Source organism: Tursiops truncatus, chromosome 5 (assembly GCF_011762595.2).
Source record: "Tursiops truncatus isolate mTurTru1 chromosome 5, mTurTru1.mat.Y, whole genome shotgun sequence".
NCBI classification, from domain to species: domain Eukaryota; kingdom Metazoa; phylum Chordata; class Mammalia; order Artiodactyla; family Delphinidae; genus Tursiops; species Tursiops truncatus.
In genome coordinates, this window is record NC_047038.1 from 75,768,203 (window position 1) to 75,788,672 (window position 20,470).

General features: G+C 42.8%; 1 protein-coding gene and 1 long non-coding RNA gene across 2 annotated transcripts; one reads left to right on the plus strand and one right to left on the minus strand.

Annotated features, from left to right (window-relative positions):
• Positions 1-1,047: 1,047 nt before the first annotated feature.
• Positions 1,048-12,592, plus strand: LOC141278788 (uncharacterized). The gene is made up of 2 exons (XR_012332010.1): positions 1,048-9,012; positions 11,317-12,592. It is a non-coding gene; the product is annotated as an uncharacterized lncRNA (long non-coding RNA).
• On the minus strand, positions 8,553-15,352 carry SPINK2 (serine peptidase inhibitor Kazal type 2). Its single transcript, XM_073805300.1, has 4 exons — positions 15,257-15,352; positions 14,191-14,234; positions 9,447-9,556; positions 8,553-8,682 (listed from the first exon to the last, which is right to left on the minus strand). The coding sequence occupies exons 1-4, from the start codon at positions 15,312-15,314 to the stop codon at positions 8,637-8,639; spliced, it is 258 nt and encodes an 85-aa protein (XP_073661401.1). The 5' UTR covers positions 15,315-15,352; the 3' UTR covers positions 8,553-8,636.
• Between the last annotated feature and the right edge of the window lie 5,118 nt (positions 15,353-20,470).

Below are 20,470 nucleotides of genomic sequence, written 5' to 3' on the forward strand. Positions count from 1 at the left end.
TGTGCGCTTGCCCCTGCGGCAACCGCTGGTTTCCCTGGTAACTGACGAGCCAAACCGACGTCACTTCCCCCTATTAATGGTAGCCTCCTTCTCCCGCCATGTCCCGCCTGCAGTCAGCCGTCCACCGTAGGGTGTCACTCCAGGACCCTTTTGCTTCTGACACGTAAGCTCCCCTGTCTGATAAACGGGATAAACGGTTGATGGCTCTGTCACTGTCTCCCGGGTCTTTATTCAGTCTCGAGGCTGGGCAACTACAAGGGTGCAGGCCTGCGGGGTGCAGCCCAGCAACGCAGCTCATCAGAGCTGAGGATACAGAAAGCCAACCAAGGCCACAAGTAACTGTATCAGGTTCATGGCTCTAATCCTAATCTAATCTAATTCTGTCTTGTGGTTTCTCTTGCCGTCTCAGTTGAGCGTTTCACTCTGATAGAGACTATTAGAAAGAATCCCTCATGCCCCAAGGAATTTTGCAATTGTACTTCCCAACTATCACCTCTGCTATCCTTGCCTGCTCCTAAAGCGGGGGAAGGGGAAATTACAAAACTGAAAGCTAATGCCAAGCCAGTGATTAGCGGTAATTACCAACTTGATGTCTACTGATCAGATCCACAGAGACAATGCCATTTTGGGCAACTCTCAACCCAGTTGCTCCTCGGTTTACTCATCTGTAAATGACATTGGTCCAGTTATACTTCAGTCTGTACTAATTCAAACTCTAGGAATATGTATTTAATACTTGGGCTTCACAGGCAGAAAGTGTTTGGTTTAGCCAAGAAACAACAAGTGTGTCAAAATAACTTTATATTGGCCACCCCAATACCTTAAAAACCCAAATAAAACCAAGTACTGGGCTTCCCTGGTGGCGCAGTGGTTGAGAGTCTGCCTGCCGATGCAGGGGACAAGGGTTCGTGCCCCGGTCCGGGAAAATCCCACATGCCGCGGAGCGGCTGGGCCCGTGAGCCATGGCCGCTGAGCCTGCGCGTCCGGAGCCTGTGCTCCGCAACGGGAGAGGCCACAACAGTGAGAGGCCCGTGTACCACAAAAAAAAAAAACAAAAAAAACCAAGTACTTACTTAAAAATAAATATTGTTGATCGAATATTCCAATAAACTAGGACGTAGATCACTTATGTCAAGGCTCATGGCCTTGGTGCACGTCCTGCACCTGGTGAGGAAGTGGCTGTCCCTGGAGGTTGAATATGAGTGATTTCTTTCTGACTGTTGCAACCTGCTTTACTGCCTGATTTTCAGACTCTCCTGCTGTTCAAAATACTCTTACCTTCCTAAATCTGGCCATAGAATACTGAAGCCAACAGAATGGAACTGACTTAAGGTAGCCAGCCCACAAATAGGTATTAAACACCTACTGTACGTCAAGCTAGGAATATAGTAGAGAAGATGACAGGTAAGTGTTCTAGCCTCATGGAATTTATAGTTTATAGCAGACATCGGGTTTTTAGTTTCCAGAAGTGAGAGTTGTTTGCTTTTCAGAGGAACTTAAGAATGTGATCCTATAGGCTCTGCATGAACAGGGCTACATTTCGTTCATCACTGTAGACCCAGTGCTCGGTACATGATATCCACAAATGTTCATGGCATAATTAAGGGAATAATCAGATATAAACTGGATACTTAACAAAAGACCTAAACCAAGTTTGAGGTACACTCCAAGAATCGTTCAAGATCACCTGGACATTCAGTCCCTTTTTCAGAATAATGAAGGAAAAAATTGCAATTCACTGTTGGCCAAGAGTCAAAACCTTGTTTCCTTTGTGGTGTGTGGGTTGTATATTTGCCTGTTTTCAAGGAAGAAGGGAATTCAGGGAGGTTAGTGGTTTTGTTGTCATTATTTTGTGAAGCCTCCTGGGCTATTTTTTTCTTCCTTTAATCAACAAATATGCACTGTGCTAGGCATTGTCCCAGGCACTGAAGATACCATGATGAGCAGGACTGGCGAGAACTCTGTCCTCTGGGAGCTTCTATTTCAGAACTCTCCATGGACTGGTGGGCTTTTCTTTTCTCCACTTACTTTGGATGACTCTAATGATTACATATCACTTTCATAATGAGAGCATTTTTAAGAGGGTAAAAAAAGAGACTTCTTCAACAAAGGATGGATACAAATCTGAGTTTTCAGTACAACTCTGAGTGAGCATATTTGGGCAGCACTGCTTCCATTGCACAAAAAGAAAAGAAGACCAGGCACTAGTTTACCACAGAGAATATGTAAATAGGCACAACCTTTTCAGAAAGAAATTTTGAAACTTTAAACTTTCTTTAAACTTTGAAACTTTCTTTAAAAAGAAACATTTTAAATTTATTTGTCTTCCAACCAAGTGATTCCAGTCTTACGAATTTATCCTACACATTGCTTGCAAAAATAAAGAAGGATATATGTGAAACATTATTTGTGATGGTGGAAAATGAAAAATAACCTAACTGTCCATCACAGGGGAACTGCATAAATAGATCATTGTATGTCTGTATAATAGAATACAATAACGTTCTTCTTAAAATGAAGTAGTAACATATACACACTAGTATATATAAAATAGATAACCAACAAGGACTTACGTTATAGCACAGGGAACTATACTCAACCAAGAGAATTCTCATAAACAATTCAAATACAGAACAGAGACTGAATAAATTATGACACAATAATATAATGGAACACTATGCAGCTTTTACAAAGAGGAAACTGTACATTAATATGAAAACCTAATATAAGGGAGAAAAGCAAGTTTACAGGATGTATATGTATAGGTGTTTTATAATAATAGAAGGTTGTACAGAAAAGCACAGAAGTATTGATAGTTCAGTGTCATAAAAACAATACTGCAGGGACTTCCTTGGTGGTACAGTGGATAAGACTGTGCTCCCAATGCAGGGGGCCCTGGTTCAATCCCTGGTCAGGGAACTAGATCCCACATGAATGCCACAACTATGAGTTTGCATGCCACAACTAAGGAGCCCTGGAGCTGCAACTAAGGAGCACACGTGCTGCAACTAAGGAGCCTGCCTGCCACAAAGAAGACCCCATGCAACCTAATAAATAAATAAATATTTTAAAAAAACACTGCAACAAAATCCTTATAACACATGTTTACACATTTGAGTTTCTTTTTGAAATACCATTATTATCAGTTTTTTTCCTGAATATAAAAGTCTTCCATGCTCACTGTAGTGGGCAATAATTGTTTTATCACCTCACACACTTAAGAATTGCTTGAATTTATTAGTAGATGAGTTTCTTTTAACAACCCAACTCAAACTGCTACAAGCAAACAAGAAGAAGGAGAGGAGGAGGACGAAGAGGACAAAGCGGAAGAAGAAGGAGAAGAAAAATAAAAAGGAAGGTGTGGGGGGGATCCTGAATGGGCAGCGGGCCAGCTCACAGATTCAAAGGAAAAGTTGACCAACTAAGAATGAGCCATGGCAAGGTAGAAAACAAGGGTGCTCCAGGAACCCTAATGCCTGGAACCAGACTTTTTAAAATTTTATTGAAGTGTACTTGATTTACAGTGTTGTGTTAATTTCTGCTGTACAGCAAAGTTATTCAGTTATACATATATGTATATATATTCTTTTTCATCCTCTTTTCCATTATGGTTTATCACAGGATATTAAATACAGTTCCCTGTGCTATACAGTAGGTCCTTGTTGGTTATCCATCCTATATATAATAATTTGCATCTGCTAATCCCAAACTCCCAATCCTTCCCTCCCCACTTCCCCTTCCCCTTGGCAACCACAAGTCTGTTCTCTATGTCTGAGTCTGTTTCTGTTTCATAGATATATTCATTTGTGTTGTATTTCAGATGCCACATATAAGTGTTATCCTATGGTATTTGTATTTCTCTTTCTGACTTACTTCACTTGATATGATAATCTCTAGGTCCATCCATGTTGCTGCAAATGGCATCATTTCATTCTTTTTTATGGCTGAGTAATATTCCATTCTATATATGTGCCACGTCTTCTTTATCCATTCATCTGTTGATGGACATTTAGGTTGTTTCCATGTCTTGGCTATTGTGAATAGTGCTGCTATGAATATAATGGTGCATGTAACTTTTTGAATTAGAGTTTTGTCTGGTTATATGCCCAGGAGTGGGATTGCTGGATCACATGGCAACTCTATTGTTAGTTTTCTGAGGAACCTCCATACTATTCTCCATAGTGGCTGCACCAATTTACATTCCCACCAACAGTGTAAGAGGATTCCCTTTTTTTCACACCCTCTCCAGCATTTATTATTTGAAGACTTTTTAAATATTTATTTATTATATTATTTATTTTTGGCTGCATTGGGTCTTTGTTGCTGCACGTGGACTTTCCCTAGTTGCGGCGAGTGGGGGCTACTCTTCATTGCAGAGTGTGGGCTTCTCATTGTGGTGGCTTCTCTTGTCGTGGAGCACGGGCTCTAGGTGCGCGGGCTTCAGTAGTTGTGGCACGTGGGCTCAGTAGTTGTGGCTCCCAGGCTCTAGAGCACAGGCTCAGTAGTTGTGGTGTATGGGCTTAGCTGCTCCACATCATGTGGGATCTTCCTGGACCAGGGATCGAACCCATGTCCCCTGCATTGGTAGGTGGATTCTTAACCACTGTGCCACCAGGGAAATCCGTTTGCTGACTGTTTAATGATGGACATTCTGATTGGTGTGAGGTGGTACCTCATTGTAGTTTTGATTTGCGTTTCTCTAATAATTAGCAATGATGAGCATCTTTTCATGTGCCTCTTGGCCATCTGTATGTCTTCTTTGGAGAAAAGTCTATTTAGGATTTCTGCTCATTTTTCGATTGGGTTGTTTGGTTTTTGTTATTGAATTGTATGTGCTGTTTGTACATTTTGGAAATTAAGCCCTTGTTGGTTGCATTATTCGCAAATATTGTCTTCCAGTCCATAGTTTGGCTTTTCATTTTGTTTATGGTTTCCTTTGCTGTGCAAAAGCTTATAAGTTTGATTAGGTCCCATTTGCTTATTTTTGCTTTTATTTCTATTGCCTTGGGAGACTGACCAAAGAAAACATTGATACAATTTATGTCATCGAATATTTTGCCTATGTTCTCTTCTAGGAGTTTTACAGTGTCATGTCTTATATTTAAGTGTTTAATCCATTTTGAGTTTATGTTTGTGTATGGTGTGAGGGTATGTTCTAACTTTATTGATTTACATGTGGCTGTCCAGCTTTCCCAGCACCATTTGCTGAAGAGACCATCTTTTCCCCATCATATATTCTTGCATCCTTTGTCAAAGATTAACTGACCCTAAGTTTGTGGATTTATTTCTGGGATCTCTATTCTGTTCCATTGATCCATATGTCTCTTTTCGTGCTGATACCATGATGTTTTGAGTACTTTAGCTTTGTAGTATTGTCTGAAGCCTAGGAGGGTTATGCCTCCTGCTTTGTTCTTTTTCCTCAGTATTAGTTTGGCAATTCTGAGTCTTTTATGTTGGAACCAGAATGTTGAGCTCCACCAAGACTCTCTGGGTCTCGGGTCTCTGCTCTCCGTGGCATGTTGGCCTCATGCTGTCCTACCGCAGTCTTTCTCTGTAGTGAGGGATCATGGCTTCCAGCAGCTTTCACTGACAAAGACTCTCAATCCCACCACCTAAAAGGAAAAGGGCTCTTCTCTGAGGAAGGACTCTGAATGGTCAGAAACCCACTGCAGACCAACCTGTGACCAGGGTAGGGGGAATTATTACTGGTCATGACTGGTCTAATTTGGACCAGGTGCTCACCCTTCAACCTATCACCAGGGTCAGGGATACAGGATCTTGTAAGAAGGCGGCAGCTCCATTCGGCCAGAAGTCTGGAGTGGAGTGGAGAAGGAGAGTGGGAAGCAGAAACAGTGCTTTTTTGGAGCAGAAGAAGGAAGAGCTGCTGGGCAAAACAGGTGATTAGTGTATGCTACATGAGCATAATTTTATTCTAAATATTTTTAAATTATTTTCATCATGTGTATATATACATATATACATTCAAGTGCCAAGAATGTATTTATAAGGATATTCTCTGAAACAGTTTTATAATCATTAAAAACTGTAAGCAGCCTATAGTTAACATCTACTGATATTTTGTCTTCTTGAATTTTTCCCTCTGGGAACATTGCACCCAAGTGCTCATCTCAGCTGAACCAATCACATATCACCGTACTTCCTGTGACTACAGCAATTGGCCTGAAGGGTGGGTGTGTGATCCAGCATGAACCGATTTGTCTTGGCCCAGAAAAGGGTCATTTTCTTTTCAGGTAGTGAGGCAGTGGGGCTGTGACTCAGGCAGACTTTTTCACCTGGAGCTGTTACAAAAGAGTCATCTCCTGTCAGGTCAGGAAGCTGCTAGGATACGATCTGGAGCGGCCAATTCTGCCTCCCACACAGGGGGTAAAGCTAGTCTATAAAGGAAGCTGTTTATGCTGAAATAAACAGAGATGAGACACGAAGAGACAGGGAGTCCTGATGGGTTAGAGGCCCTGGTCCCAGGCACCCTCTGAGGCTAACGCGCCCCCCCCCCCGTCCCCCCACTCTTCTGCAAATATGACTAAATGGGCCAATTTCCTCCTTACCTAAGGCTAGTTTGAATTGGGATTCTTCCAGTTTCAACCACGAGACTCCTAATATCTGACTACAGATCAATAGAGCTGGGTAACTTATGGCACAATAAAATACTTTTAAGTGTAGCTTTTAAAAAGAGAAGACTACATATATTGACGTAAAAAACAAATATAAGGAGAGAAGCAAGTTTACAGGACAGGGGTGTGTTTCTGTGTGTGATTTTATATACACCACATACTTACGGAGACTGTGTTCCGAAAGGTTAATATTGGTTACCTCTGGAGGCTAGTATGGGAAAGACTTTCAATTTTTAAATATATTTCTGTGGGTTTTTTTAAATAAATTTATTTATTTATTTTTGGCTGCGTTGGGTCTTCGTTGCTGCACGTGGGCTTTCTCTGGTTGAGGCGAGTGGGGGCTATTCTTCATTGCAGTGTGCTGGCTTCTCATTGCGGTGGCTTTTCTTGTTGCGGAGCATGGGCTCTAGACTCACAGGTTTCAATAGCTGTGGCACGCTGGCTTAGCTGCTCCACAGCATGTGGGATCTTCCCAGACCAGGGCTCGAACCCGTGTCCCCTGCATTGGCAGGCGGAGTCTTAACCACTCTACCACCAGGGAAGCCCTCTGTGTACTTTTTTAACTTTCTGAAAATCATACATCACTTTTATAAAACTTTTAAGCCAAAAATAACTACAGGACATAATGTAATTGTGGCACATTTATGTTATACAACTTCCCACTTCATTGCCTCTATTTCTTTTAAGAACAGAGGTCTGGGAATTCAGAGACCAGGCTTCTAGTCCAGACTGTTTTGCATGTATTCTATAACCTTGGACAAGTTGGTTTGCCTCTGCAGGCCTCAGTTTCTTCCTCCCTAAGAGGGGTACTTAAGTAACAGTGCCTATTTCAGTGGTTTCCATGTGCCAAGTGCTGTGCTGAGCAGTTTCCTCACAGCAGCTCCATGGGTTGAGCCTTATCCCCCTTTTCCAGATAAGAAGACAGAAGCTCAAGTAAGTGTTGGAATCAGAATTCAAATTCACGTTTAGCCCACCCCCCAAAGCCATGTTCTGTTCACTACACACTCTCCCAGCCACCTCTTGCCTCACGGTCTCACAGTTTCCTGGCCCTGGAATGAACTTAAACCCAGGACTTGACTCAAAATCCTCTATCTGGAAAACACTATCTTTCTAAATTAACCTTTGGTCACTTTTGTTATTACTATGTCTATTCTTTATGTTGCATCAAACTCTAAGACAGGATGTCTCAACCTCAGCACTACTGACATTTTGGACTGAAAATTTCCTGGTTGTTGGGAGCTGGATGTCTTTGGCAGCATCCCTGGCTTCTACCCGCTATATGTCAGGAGCACCCACCCTTCAAGTTGTGACACCAAAAATGCTTCCAGATATAGTCGCAAATGTCCCCTGGGGGATAATCGCCCAGGCTTGAGAATCAGTGTCCTAAAAAAAGGGAAAAGGCAAATTCCTGCATTAACCCTGAAGGAACACTGTTTTGAAAGGAGTTATGGAATCTTATAAGTATTTTTACCTGCATGATTCTTAGACTCTACCAGCTCAGAGTAAAGTCTCATCTCACATTATTTGCTCTGTGCAGAACACTGTACCAGTTACACATACATTACCTATCCAAGATTTAGGGAAATGGGGAAGGAGAATAAACTTTGCCCTCTAAAAAAATGACTCCACTTCTCCCTTAGTGAAATTCACTTTTGCCTCAGAGGGAAAGAGCCACATGAGGCTGCTGAGTGAGAATGGATATTCAACAGGGAATAGTGGTAATTGAATATGATGCTGATTTTATTCCAGCTAAATAAAGCAGCACATAAGTCATCTGGGCAATAATCTTAACTCAAGGGGCAAAAGCCAAGAAACAAGTATTTTTGTTTGTTTGTTTTAATTATTAGTCACAGTCCATGGCTCTCTTCCATACCTCATCTCAGAAAATGTGGGTTAACGTATTTCACGCAAAGTAACATAGGAAAAGAGAAAAAGGGAAGATGAAATGCATTTAGTGTGCAGTTAAAGGTGGTTTCTCCAATTTCTCTTCTGTGAACTGTTCCATTAGCATGGTCCACTTTGGATTATTTTAATATCATGACCATCTTCCCTGCAAAATGAACAACCATAAAAACACATTTATTACCTACCATATTGAAACTGTCCGCCTCTTTGTATTAAAAAGAGCCATGTCATTATACATTAGATTCTTTCCAGGGTGACACTTAATTAGTCATTTTTAAAGCTAAATCTAGGAAATTATGAGGGCGAAAGCCCAACTCTGCCATTTTTTTCCTAACCCAGTGGCACAAGGAACTATCCCCAAAGAATCACTCTGAGAAGACCTAGTAATTTCCTGAAGACTGAGTTCAGAGAATGGACCCCTGAAATACAAAGCAGCATACCTGGAGGGGGAGTCATGATCACCTGAGCTGGTCAGGTATGTTACATGAAGGGCATCAGGTATAATATCAATACACTTATTATTACTGAGCATTCTAACAGATCTGTTTTCTGACCAGTAGTGCAGGCTGTGTAGGTCGCCTGTACATGCCCTCTGAATTTAATAGAACATTTACTACTCCACAGAGTTTGACTACTACATATATTCTTAATTTTGGGAAACTACCCATCCCTGGATAGTAACATCACTTCATTATTTGGTCTATAATTGATTAATCACTCACCTCGTTCTCTAACCTTGACCTAGAAAATGTACTGAAGGAGTCTGTGTCTTTTTAAATGTCAGTCTTAAAATAGAACTACTTATGTCTCATTTGATTCTTATGTCCAAGAGTCACAACTTCCTAAGTAATAAAAATGCAAGATAAGAACTAAAGAAAACTTGGCTAGTTTATACTGTAAAATTGTTACCTGATTTTCATGCACAGAGTACACTCATTGGGATACGTGGACATGTCGCTTCCACACACGGGGTTAAAGTCCCTGGGACATCCTGGTAATTTATACTGATCGCAGTTTGGCTAGAAAAGGGAAGGGAAGACAGAAATTGGAGAATAACTTGAGACGTTCTCATCACAAAATAGCTGAGGGGAGGACAAAGTCCCAAGTTTCCCTAGATTTCCTAGAAACGGCCTACAGAAAGATTTCTATTTTCCACACACAAAAAAAGTTTTTCTAATGCAAAAATCAGATGCAGTATTGAAGCAATGGGTCAAAACCTGCTATGTAAGAAAAGGACCTCAGAGGAAGGTTCTGTCTGGCTGATTTTTAAATGAAAGTCCAAGACATGTCACCAAACCTACTTTACTATCCTCCAGCTTCATAATTTGCTCTTCACTACCACCTCCATGAGAATGTCCTGTTACATTCCACGTAGTCCCTGGGCATAATGCCCAGACACACTTGGGAATCCTGTCTGGACTTTTAAGATACTGGCATTTAAGCAACAGCATTAAAGAAAGCAGTACGTTCAGAATCAGATCTCAGGGGTGGTTATAGGTTTAATTGTGTCCACCCAGAAAGATAGGTTAAAGTCCTAACCCCCAGTACCTCAGAATGTGACCATATATGGAAATAGGGTCTTTATATAGGTAATCAACTTAAGGTGAGTAGAATTGGCCTTAATCCAGTATGACTGGTGTCCCTATAAAAAGGGAAAATTTGGACAGAGTCACACACAGAGGGAAGATTGTGTGAAGACATGGAGAGAATGTCATTTACAAGCCAAGGAATGCCTGAGGCTACCAGATACTAGGCGAGAGGAAGAGAACTTCCTCTCTCGGAAGGAAGCAACCCTGCCAACACCTTGAGTTTGGACTTCTAGCCTTGAGAACTGTGAGACAATCCATTTCTGTTGTGTAAGATACTCAGTTTGTGGCTTTATTATGGCAGCCCTAAGAAACCGATATGGGGTCATGGAACTCAACCCTCAGATTTCATGGAATTGAGGCCAGATAGGTAACATGTCTTGTGCACAGCCACTAGTCTCTAGCAGGGCCAGGACTAGAAATGGTCACAATGGTCACACCATGGTGTGCAGAGTCCCACTTTAATAACAGGTTAAATATATGGCCTGCTGTATTTCTGTTTTGTGTGTGCGTGTATGTTTTAGTAAATAGTGATTACCTTTCCTCACTTCAGAGTAAGTCACACTGTTTAGCACTCTTAATAAATGAATTACACACTTCTACTGACATTATCTGGATTTATAAGGTGCTAAGCAGGGCTGGCCTTGGGCCAAACTTTGAAGTAAAGAAATTTTTTGACTCTTTCCATCCTCCGTTCAGCCCTCTATCTCCATTTTGGAGCCTGATGTGTTTCTTGCAGCTCCAGGCTCACTAAGATGATGCCTTCCAGGGCTTCCACAGGAGAGTAGATGCCCTCTTATCCAATGAGATTGGGACAAGTGGTTCTTGGTCATTTAACTGGAAAAGTCAATTAAAGCACATAAACAGTAACAAAAAATATAACATACCCTAAATATTTTATCTTAAAACATATAAATGAAAATAAAATTGCCACTCTTTTGATGTAAGGCAAAGACAGGGCACATGGCCAGCTGTAATGCTACCTACACTAAGATAACCTCCCTTGCAGCTAGGTATGACCACATGATCAAGGTCAGGCTGATGGGATACCAGTGGAATTGTGTAGTAGTGTCTGGGAACCTCCTTTAAAAGAAAGTTGGTACCTGTCCTCTGCTTCTGCCAACTTTTATTCTCCTTTGTCCATTCCTCCGTCCTGCTCCTGGGTGCATGGAGCTCTACTTTTTATCTTACAGACCAGGAAGACAAAAGCCACATCCTAAGATGGCAGCTCCGTGAGCTGTTATTTTGAGTCGTTGTTTCTTGCAGCTGAATCTAATCCTACCTGACACAAGACATAAGACTTTTCCTATGAATGTTTCAACTAGAGTTTTGTGTACTAAGACTGCAAAAATCATACCCACAATAAATCACCTATGATTTCTTGTTTTGATTTCTTTAAAATGGAATTTCTCAACCCCATTCATATTTTGGACCAGATAATTCTTTGCTGTGTGAGGCTGTGCGCTGTAGGATATTTAGTAGCATCTCTGTTCTCTATCCACTAGATGCCAGTGACAACTCCCTGGTCATGACAATCAAAATGTCTGCTGGGGGGTAAAACTGCCCCTTTTTAAATATGGTGAGACTTTATAGACACTGGCACAGCAAGGCAATATACAATTTTAAAAATTAATTCCCCAATTATTTTCAGTTGTTTTACCTACACCTAATTCAATTTTTTAGCATTTTGTCTTTCAGCAAGTCTTTCAAAATCATTTGACTCATTTCTCATATAAACAGCTTTATTTCTCTACACTCATGTTTATGCTGTCTTTACACTTTTAATTAAAATAGGACTGGCAACTGGCATAATAGGCTTGTGAACACACACACCTGAGTCTTGGTCAGCACATAACACCACTGATGGAAAATAAGCTTTACTGGAATACAGGAGAGTAGTTAAGCAAGAAGGTAACCTGTCTATAACCAGTGAGTAATCGATCTGCTGTGGGAATCGTTCAGAGAGAAAGGAGAGGGTCATATGTGAGTCTGCTTAAATGCAGGATGCCTGATTGAGTTTCTACTGTTATTATCCCCCATTTTCTGAAAGAAAATGAAACCCAAGAAAACTGAGTCATCTGAGCAAAAGTAATATTGGGCACCCATTAAGTGCTGAAGACTGGGTATCAAATAACAAATAAGACATCATCCATGACCACAGGAGTATACCGCCTACTAGGGGAAGACAGGCTATTACAATTCAGTGCTATGATGGGCTAGTGAAGAGCACCAATCTGGAGTCAGAATGCCTGGGTTGGACCCATAGTTGCACCATTTCCATGTGACCTTGCTAGGGGATAATAATGGTACCTACTTCATAGTGCTGTGAAAAGTTAAATGAGGGAATTCCCTGGTTGTCCAGTGGTTAGGACTCCACACTTCCAGTTCCAAGGGCCTGGGTTCAATCCCTGGTTGGGGAACTAAGATCCCACAAGCCTTGCTGCGTGGCCAAAAAAAAAAAAAATTAAATGACTTATTCTATATAAAGAATTTAGAACAGTGCTTGGCACATAGTAAATGGTATCTAAACATTTAGTGTTGAAGAAAATCAGAATGTCACCCCCAAAATATGGCTCTATGACATAAAAATTACTTTGAGCTAAAGGCAGTTAATATGCAGCTCTCTCTCTCTTCCCCTTTTCTGCCTAAAGGCAGGATATAAATTCTCCTTTAGTGGAGATGACTCTGGACTCTTATCAGCCCAGAAATGGCACCTGAGGAATCTTCAAACAAACCTTACTTCATTAGTTCCCTCCCACTATTTTTCTTCCCACTGTTTGCCACCCTTGGAAGCCTAAAACCATTTTCCTTTGTCCTGTCATTTATCTACAAACTTATTGCTCTCTGGTAAAGATGCTATATAAGGCAGATTTCAAAGCCACCTCTTTGAATTACTCATCTCTGAGTGCTCCCATGTGTATGCACAATGCACTTGTTAATAAACGTTTGTTTATTTTTCTCTTGTTAACCTGTCCTTTGTTATAGGGGCCCCAGCTGAGAACTTAGAAGGGTAGAGGAAAGATTTTTTTCCTCCCTACACTAGCATGGTGATGATGATGATGCAGTATAGTTTGAATGGAAGCATGGAGAAAGTGCATTTATATCTGCTTTGGAGGAAAAAAAACAGAGTGGGAAGATTTCCTGGAAAAGGTCTACACTGAATTGAATACTCAAAGTTACCTAACCCACGGAGGTCAATATCCCCATATGTAAAATAATAATATCTATCTATCTTACAAGGTCATTGTGAGAATTAAGAGACTGCATATACAAATGGACAGTGTCAGACCACATATTAAAATAGAACTCTGACCCATAACCTGTAGCAACTTGCCTAGGAAACCAACCCATTACTTAGAATAACCAACCCAAGAAGCCAACCTGCTATAAATTAGACTCGTCAGAAGTCAGATGGTTATCTCTAGTGACAGTCCAATAAGCCAAAGAGTAAGCTCTGTAACGATTGGCCAAAATGGCCAGGCCTTGATTAATAACTGATAGTTTCCCTAAATTTTTGTTCCTGCTTCCAACTTAGGACCAATCAGAGAAAGCCAATATGCCCTCCTAACCAATCACATAGGATTCCTGCCTTTAGTTACCCACCTACAGCCTCCCCATGCCAACAGCCTTGATCAGGGCACACCTGATGCCTTCCCTTTTTCCCACTTGAAAGCTTTCCCACTCCTCTGCCTTTGAGTCTCTGCCAAAATGCAGGTGATGTGCCTGATTCACTTGCTTCAACAAGCTCTGAATAACTAGCTTTTGCTTCTTCTCATTTGCTCGACCTTCGCTTGCTTACACAGAATTTAATTTGATAATATACATAAAATGTCTAGTACAAGGTGTAACTATTAGGGAAACAAAGCCCTGAGGCCTTCAAGGCCTGAGCTATTGTCAACCAAATTTTACATCGTGATCCGTCAAAAAGCCTGCCTGAGAATCTGGTTTCTAAAGAAGCAGTCCACTGTTTTGAAAGTGGCAGGTCAGACCTGAAAACCAGCCCCCAACCCAAACTCTTGAGGGCTTCGCTGTATCAGTAGAAACAATACAAGTGGTTTCCTACTTACTGTTCTGTATTCTGAAGGGTGAGCAAACTGAGTGTTCAAAGAGGCTGCAAGAAGGAAACAGACACTTTAAAGCATGGGGTTAATAAAGGTCAATTCTTGTTCATAAGGGTTTTTTAAAATTCACCTTGTGATTTATACGGGCCATGTGTCTCCCTTTCCCTCCGATGCCTAGCTTCTTTGAACCCCCCCTAAGAAGTATGTTCAGCTGTGTTCTGGCACCTCTCCTAGCAGGCACACAGAGAACATTTGGTACCGGTTCCGTAACTGACCACGCTAATAGAATTGCTTGAGAAACTTTGGAGCTACCGAATAAAAGTTAGAGAAGAAACTCAATAATTCACGATGTTCTTTTCCTCTGTGGCTCAAGGTAATAAATGCAAAATTTGACATTAGGTGTTACCACTTTAACTCCATTTTTTTTGTTTTCTGGTATGCGGGCCTCTCACTGTTGTGGCCTCTCTCATTGCGGAGCACAGGCTCCGGACGTGCAGGCTCAGCGGCCATGGCTCACGGGCCCAGCCGCTCTGCGACATGTGGGATCTTCCCGGACCAGGGCACGAACCCGTGTCCCCTGCATCGGCAGGCGGACTCTCAACCACTGCGCCACCAGGGAAGCCCTTAACTACATTTTAAATGGGCATCATGTCTGGCTGGACTAAGTAAGGCCCCTTTCTCATGAGCCCCAGAGTGCCCGGCGCCCTTGGCGTTCACAATTCCTGATTCCTGTACATCTCCCGCTGAGGCTCTGTAGGGCCCCTGGTACATAAAAACCCAACTCCCGATCTTGGGCTCCAGGAAATCTGCTTTAAAAGAGAAAGAGCAGACAGCAGGGTCACTAAGAAGATGCTGGGACTAAAGAGGGTTGCTGGCTTCACAACGCCAGCCCCGCACACCCCCAAGTTCGTGTCCCTAGGCAACCGCGGGGCGGGCCTGGAACCGCCAGTAACGGCTGCGCGGAGGGACGCCAAGGCCGCCCGGACCCGGGCAGGGGCAGTTGCCAGCGAGACCCCCTCTCGGTAACTCCTCGGCCGGTCCTCCGCGGAGCAGGCCCACAGGTGAGCGTTACCTGCCGAGTCCCAGCAGACCAGGAGCAACAGCCCCAAGCGCAGTGCCTCGAGCGCCATCCTCCCTCCGCGGCCCGCGGTCGGGTCCCTGCGCTCCAGCGCCCGTGCCCTCGGGTCAGACACGCGACAGGGTGGGGTGAAGGAGAGGCGGGTAAGAGGAGGAAGAACAGAGCAGGTAGGAGGAGGGGGGAGGGGAAGGCAGAGGAGGGGTGGTGGCTAGCCCCCCATCTCCTCACCCCGCTGAGGGTGAGAGTAAGCAGTTAGAGGGCCACCTCTCCCTGCAGCAAACCAGAACCTTGTAAGAGCCCTGGATAAGCTTGTGGGCTCTCAGTCAACCTCAGTTTCTTCAGCATCTGCTCTGTACCAAGCAGTGTTTGTGGCTGAACTTAAAGCGTCCCTGCTGTCTGGAAGCTTTCCAGTGTAGGTGTTGGGGGAGAGGTAACAGAGGGAACTCCAAAACAAGTGAATACAATAATTTCGAAAATTAAGTGCTAGAGAGTTGAGAGTGGGGAGAAGACTTTCCATTGGGAGGTCAGGAAAGGCCTTTCAGAGGTAGTTGAGCTGAAAGCTGAAGGATGAGAAAGAAGCCTGGTGAAGACCCTGGGGACAAGTATTCCAGGCTCAAGGAAAAGCGAGTGTGGAAAACTAGAGGCAGGAACCAACTCAGTGTGTTCAGCTGGAGCCCTAGGTGAGGGAGGGGGAACGGGGAGGGAGATGGAACCACAAGGTCATGAACATGTGTGGTCATGTAGGCCATGATAAGGGGTTTGGATTTGTTCCTGTTGCAGTGGGAAGCCAGTGGAGGCTTTTAAGCAGGGGCATGGCCCTGATACTTACGTCTTAAGAGATTGGATGAAGAATGGAGGAGATAGGTAAGAGTGGAGGTGGGGTGGGGGAGAAATTCGGTGGCTTTTACAGTAATCCAGGCAAGGGATGGTGGCAGCTTGAACTGGTGGCTAACAGGGAACTGGTGAGATGTGGTCAGATTCAGGATGTCTTTTGGAGGCAGAACCAATTGGAGTGAAGAGAAGAATCAAGGATGCTTCCTGGGATTTTGTCCTGAACAGATGGGTGTGTGGTGATGCCATTTCTGATGATGAAGAACGTTTGGAGAGGGTGCCTATTAGACCTCCAAGTGGACATGTAGACAAGGCAGTTGGAATTACAAATTTGGAGCTAGAGATATAAATGCAGAAGTCATCAGCATATCAATGGTATGCTGACCCAAAGCCCAGGGGAAGAGTACCGCGTGGGTCAGAGGTCAGAGCCCTGGGGCACTACTATGTGCAGAACTCTGACAGATATGGAGAACAAGGAACAAGCCAGTGAAGGAGGAAGAAAACCAAACTAGAGTCTGGGGTTGCTGAACTGTGGAGCAGCAGTGCAACCATGTGAGCTGCCGCTGCAAGGTTGGGAATTAGGAGGACTGAGCATCATCATGAGCTTTGGCGAGATTGTAGTCACTGACGACCCTGATAAGATCTTTTTAAGAGAAGTGATGGGTTCCAGAGCCCAAATGGCCTGGTTGAAGGGATGAGGTGAGAAAGTGGTGACAGAGAGTGTAGACAGTCCTTGTGAATTTTGCTATGAAAGGGGAGCCAGAGGTGGGCAGTGAGTAGCCTATGAAACTTCCGAGTCTTCTGGGGATCATGTCAAAAACCCTCAAGTATCTTCCCACCTCCGTTGTCTTAGGAGGAAACCAAAGTTCTTACTATAGCCGCCAAGGCCTCTGCTGGTCTCTTACTGCTCTCCCCTGACTCACTCTTCCCCAGCCCCACCCTGTTCCCACCCTAGTGCCTTTGCACTTGCCTTTCCCTCTGCTTACATATCTATGGAGCTCCCTCCTTCCCTTCCTTCTGTTGCAGCTCACATGTCCCCATATCATAAGTGCCTTCCCTGACCATTCTATAAAACCATAGTGCCCCACCTTTCTATTCTCCTTAGCCTGCCTTATTTTCCCTCCCCCATAGGGTTTATCTCAACTTGACTTTAAAAAAAATTTTATTTATGACATCCTCATGTCAGTTCCTAAAGGGGAGTGATTCTTTTTTGGTTCATGGCATATTTCCAGCACCTAGAAGAGTACTGCTCAACAAATATTTGTTAAATGAATAAATGGATTCCTACCGAGTCGGGACCTTAGCTTACCTAAAAGTATGGTCCACAGAAAAAAAAAAAACAACAAACCACCAGCATGCATAAACAAAATGGCTCTTTGGTTAAGAAGGAATTAAACCTTGATTTCTGGTTTTGCATGCATTCATTTCTTAGTATAACATGGCTATAAAGAGTTTTGCAGTCAGATACTTGCTCTGCAAGTTACTTTACAAGCTCTTAATCTCAGAGCTTCCACTTTTGCCTTCCCCCTACAAAGTGGGTATTATAATAATAGAATCTTGGGAGTATTAAATGAGAACATGTACATAAAGAACTTAGGACACAGTGGACTCAATAAATTTTTGTCTCTTGCCATCTTCTCCATGATGGCATCTGTAACAAAGACAGTTATTCAGTTTGTAAGTGATTATGCACCTGCCCTGAACTCACATAACATTGGCCACTGTGTTGTTACAGAGCTGGACATCACGAGCCTATAGGCAGTGACATTTTCTATTTCTCTTACTTCTCTAACCTAGTGACTAGCACTGTGCCTGACACAAGCTCAAAAAATATTTGGTGAATAAGTAAATCTTTGAAATATTAAACTGACATCACAACGGGAAAGTAGACCAAAAAGAGGAAGACATAGGACCCAGGAAACAGGAATTCCAACCCAAGAGAGAAGCAAAGGAATTAGTAGGCAGCAGTATAGCAGTCCTAGAGTTCAGCCAATCCAGAATGGAACAAGCAAGAGGCCCCTGGAGGCAGGTTCTAGAGGAGGAAGTAGATAGAATAAGAAATGCGTCTTACAGTAATTGAGATGAGATTGACATCAAAGGGGTAAAGTTTAGGGATTGATGTGCAACAAGTACATAGAAAACTAAGCAAATAAAAAAGACAGTAATTGGCTTCAGGAAAAACAAAGTTGTTCAAAGTTGTTCAGTCATTGATTTATCCAAAAGTATGATTCACTATTTTGGGAGAATGGGAGGCGAAGAAGTGTGTATGTGGGTAATGCGAGTGATGGGAGGTATGACAGAGTTACGTCTTTCATGGTAAAAATCAAGGGATGAAATCTAAACCTGAAAAACCAAGAAGAAGCATTATATACATATTATTTAGAGATGGGAAGTTAACTGCTCAAATAATTAGTTAAAAGAGTACAAATTGGAGGGGCTTCCCTGGTGGCACAGTGGTTGAGAGTCCGCCTGCTGATGCAGGGGACGCGGGTTCGTGCCCCGGTCCAGGAGGATCCCACATGTGGCGGAGTGGCTGGGCCCGTGAGCCATGGCCGCTGAGCCTGCGCGTCCGGGGCCTGTGCTCCGCAACAGGAGAGGCCACGGCAGTGAGAGGCCCGCATACCGCAAAAAAAAAAAAAAAAAAAAAAAGAGTACAAATTGGATTCTTCCAGGAATTGGAAAATGAGGCAGGAGGGATGGAGTACAAGCAGCCCACTGCTACTTTCTTAACAAACAGTGCATGTGTCATGAGCTGAACTGGGTCTCTGCCCCAAAGTTACATTGAAGTCCTAACACCAAGTACCTCAGAATGTGACCATATTTGGGGATTTAATTAAGTTAAAATGGGGTCATTAGAGTGGACCCTAATCCAATATGACTGGTGCCCTTATAAAAAGATATTAGGACACAGACAACACAGAAGGATGAGCATGTGAGGACACAGAGAGAAGATGGCCATCTGAAAGACAAGGACGGAGGCATCGGAAGGAAACAAACCTTGATCTTTGACATCTAGCCTCCAGAACTGTAAGATAATACATTTTTGTTGTTTAAGCTACCTGGTCTGTGATATTTTGCTAGGACAGCCCTAGCAAACTAATACAACATGTACAGTGTTTAAAAAATTAAAAGTATCATTTTGTATTACAAGAATAATATTTTAAGAAATTAGCAAAAAAAAGAAAGGTTATTCTGAGACTCATTCATCAATGACCTCTAAAAGTAACTAGTATAGTATGAGAACATTTATTTACTGATTATTTTTTTTCCCTTGAGAAACTCCCTTTGACATATTGACTGATTCTACAATACATACAAATTTTTGTGGCTATTCAGCAAACCTTAATGAGAGGTTTAGAGATGAGAAATAATTTGCCCAAAGAGGTACAACAAGTTAGTACATTGGCAGATCTGTTTCTTTTCTGCCTCCTATATCTGTGTGTCAGTGTTGATCTGTGACATACTCCCTGGTTCAGTCCAGGTCTAGTCTGGAAAATACAGTCTACATCAAACAAAAAGATTCCTAAGCCCAAGCAGGTAGTTCACTCATTTGAAATAACATATGCCCTTCATCCACATTTCCGCATAATCACAGAAGTGGGACTAGGCCAAGTAAGTAACTCTATGAAAACTATCCTGTATTTCCTCCCTCAGCTCTTTGTTTAGTTGGGCTCAGCTCTATTTTGTGATGTCTACTGCCATCTAGTGGAAATGAATTGACATTTTAACTAGTGCCTCATTTTTAGGGTACTTTAGTTTTCGAAGAGCTCTCTTTTTATCTTCACAATAACCTATGAAGTAGACATTGTTATTCCATTTTGCTTTAACTTTTTAGAAACACTTAATATTATTGAGCTTATTGTGCTTCAGACACTACACATGAATGATCTTATTTACTCCCCGTATCAATTTTTTTTTAATTTATTTATTTTAGGTTGCATTGGGTCTTCCTTGCTGTGCGCAGGCTTTCTTTAGTTGCAGCGAGCGGGGGCTACTCTTCGTTGTGGTGTGCGGGCTTCTCATTGCAGTGGCTTCTCTTGTTGCGGAGCACAGGCTCTAGGTGTGCGAGCTTCAGTAGTTGTGGCACGCGGGCTCAGTTGTTGTGGCTCACAGGCTCTAGAGCGCAGGCTCAGTAGTTGTGGCGCAAGGGATTAGTTGCTCTGTGGCATGTGGGATCTTCCCGGACCAGGGCTCGGACCCGTGTCCCCTGCATTGGCAGGTGGATTCTTAACCACTGCGCCACCAGGGAACCCACCCCCCTTATCAATTTTGTGTGATCTGTGCATATTGCCTATGTTGTTATCCCATTTACAGATGAGCAATCTAAGGCTTAGAGAATTTAAGCCTTAGATTTAAACCTCAGTAGGAATCAGGATT

Excerpts from the sequence above, each read along its gene's own strand:
- SPINK2 (XM_073805300.1), bottom strand. The coding sequence starts at position 15,314 with ATGGCGCTCGAGGCACTGCGCTTGGGGCTGTTGCTCCTGGTCTGCTGG. Across the intron at positions 9,557-14,190 it reads ACCCTTCAGAATACAGAACA|CCAAACTGCGATCAGTATAA; the intron begins GTAAGTAGGAAA and ends TCCCTTTTCTAG. Across the intron at positions 8,683-9,446 it reads ACTCTGTGCATGAAAATCAG|GGAAGATGGTCATGATATTA; the intron begins GTAACAATTTTA and ends TTCATTTTGCAG.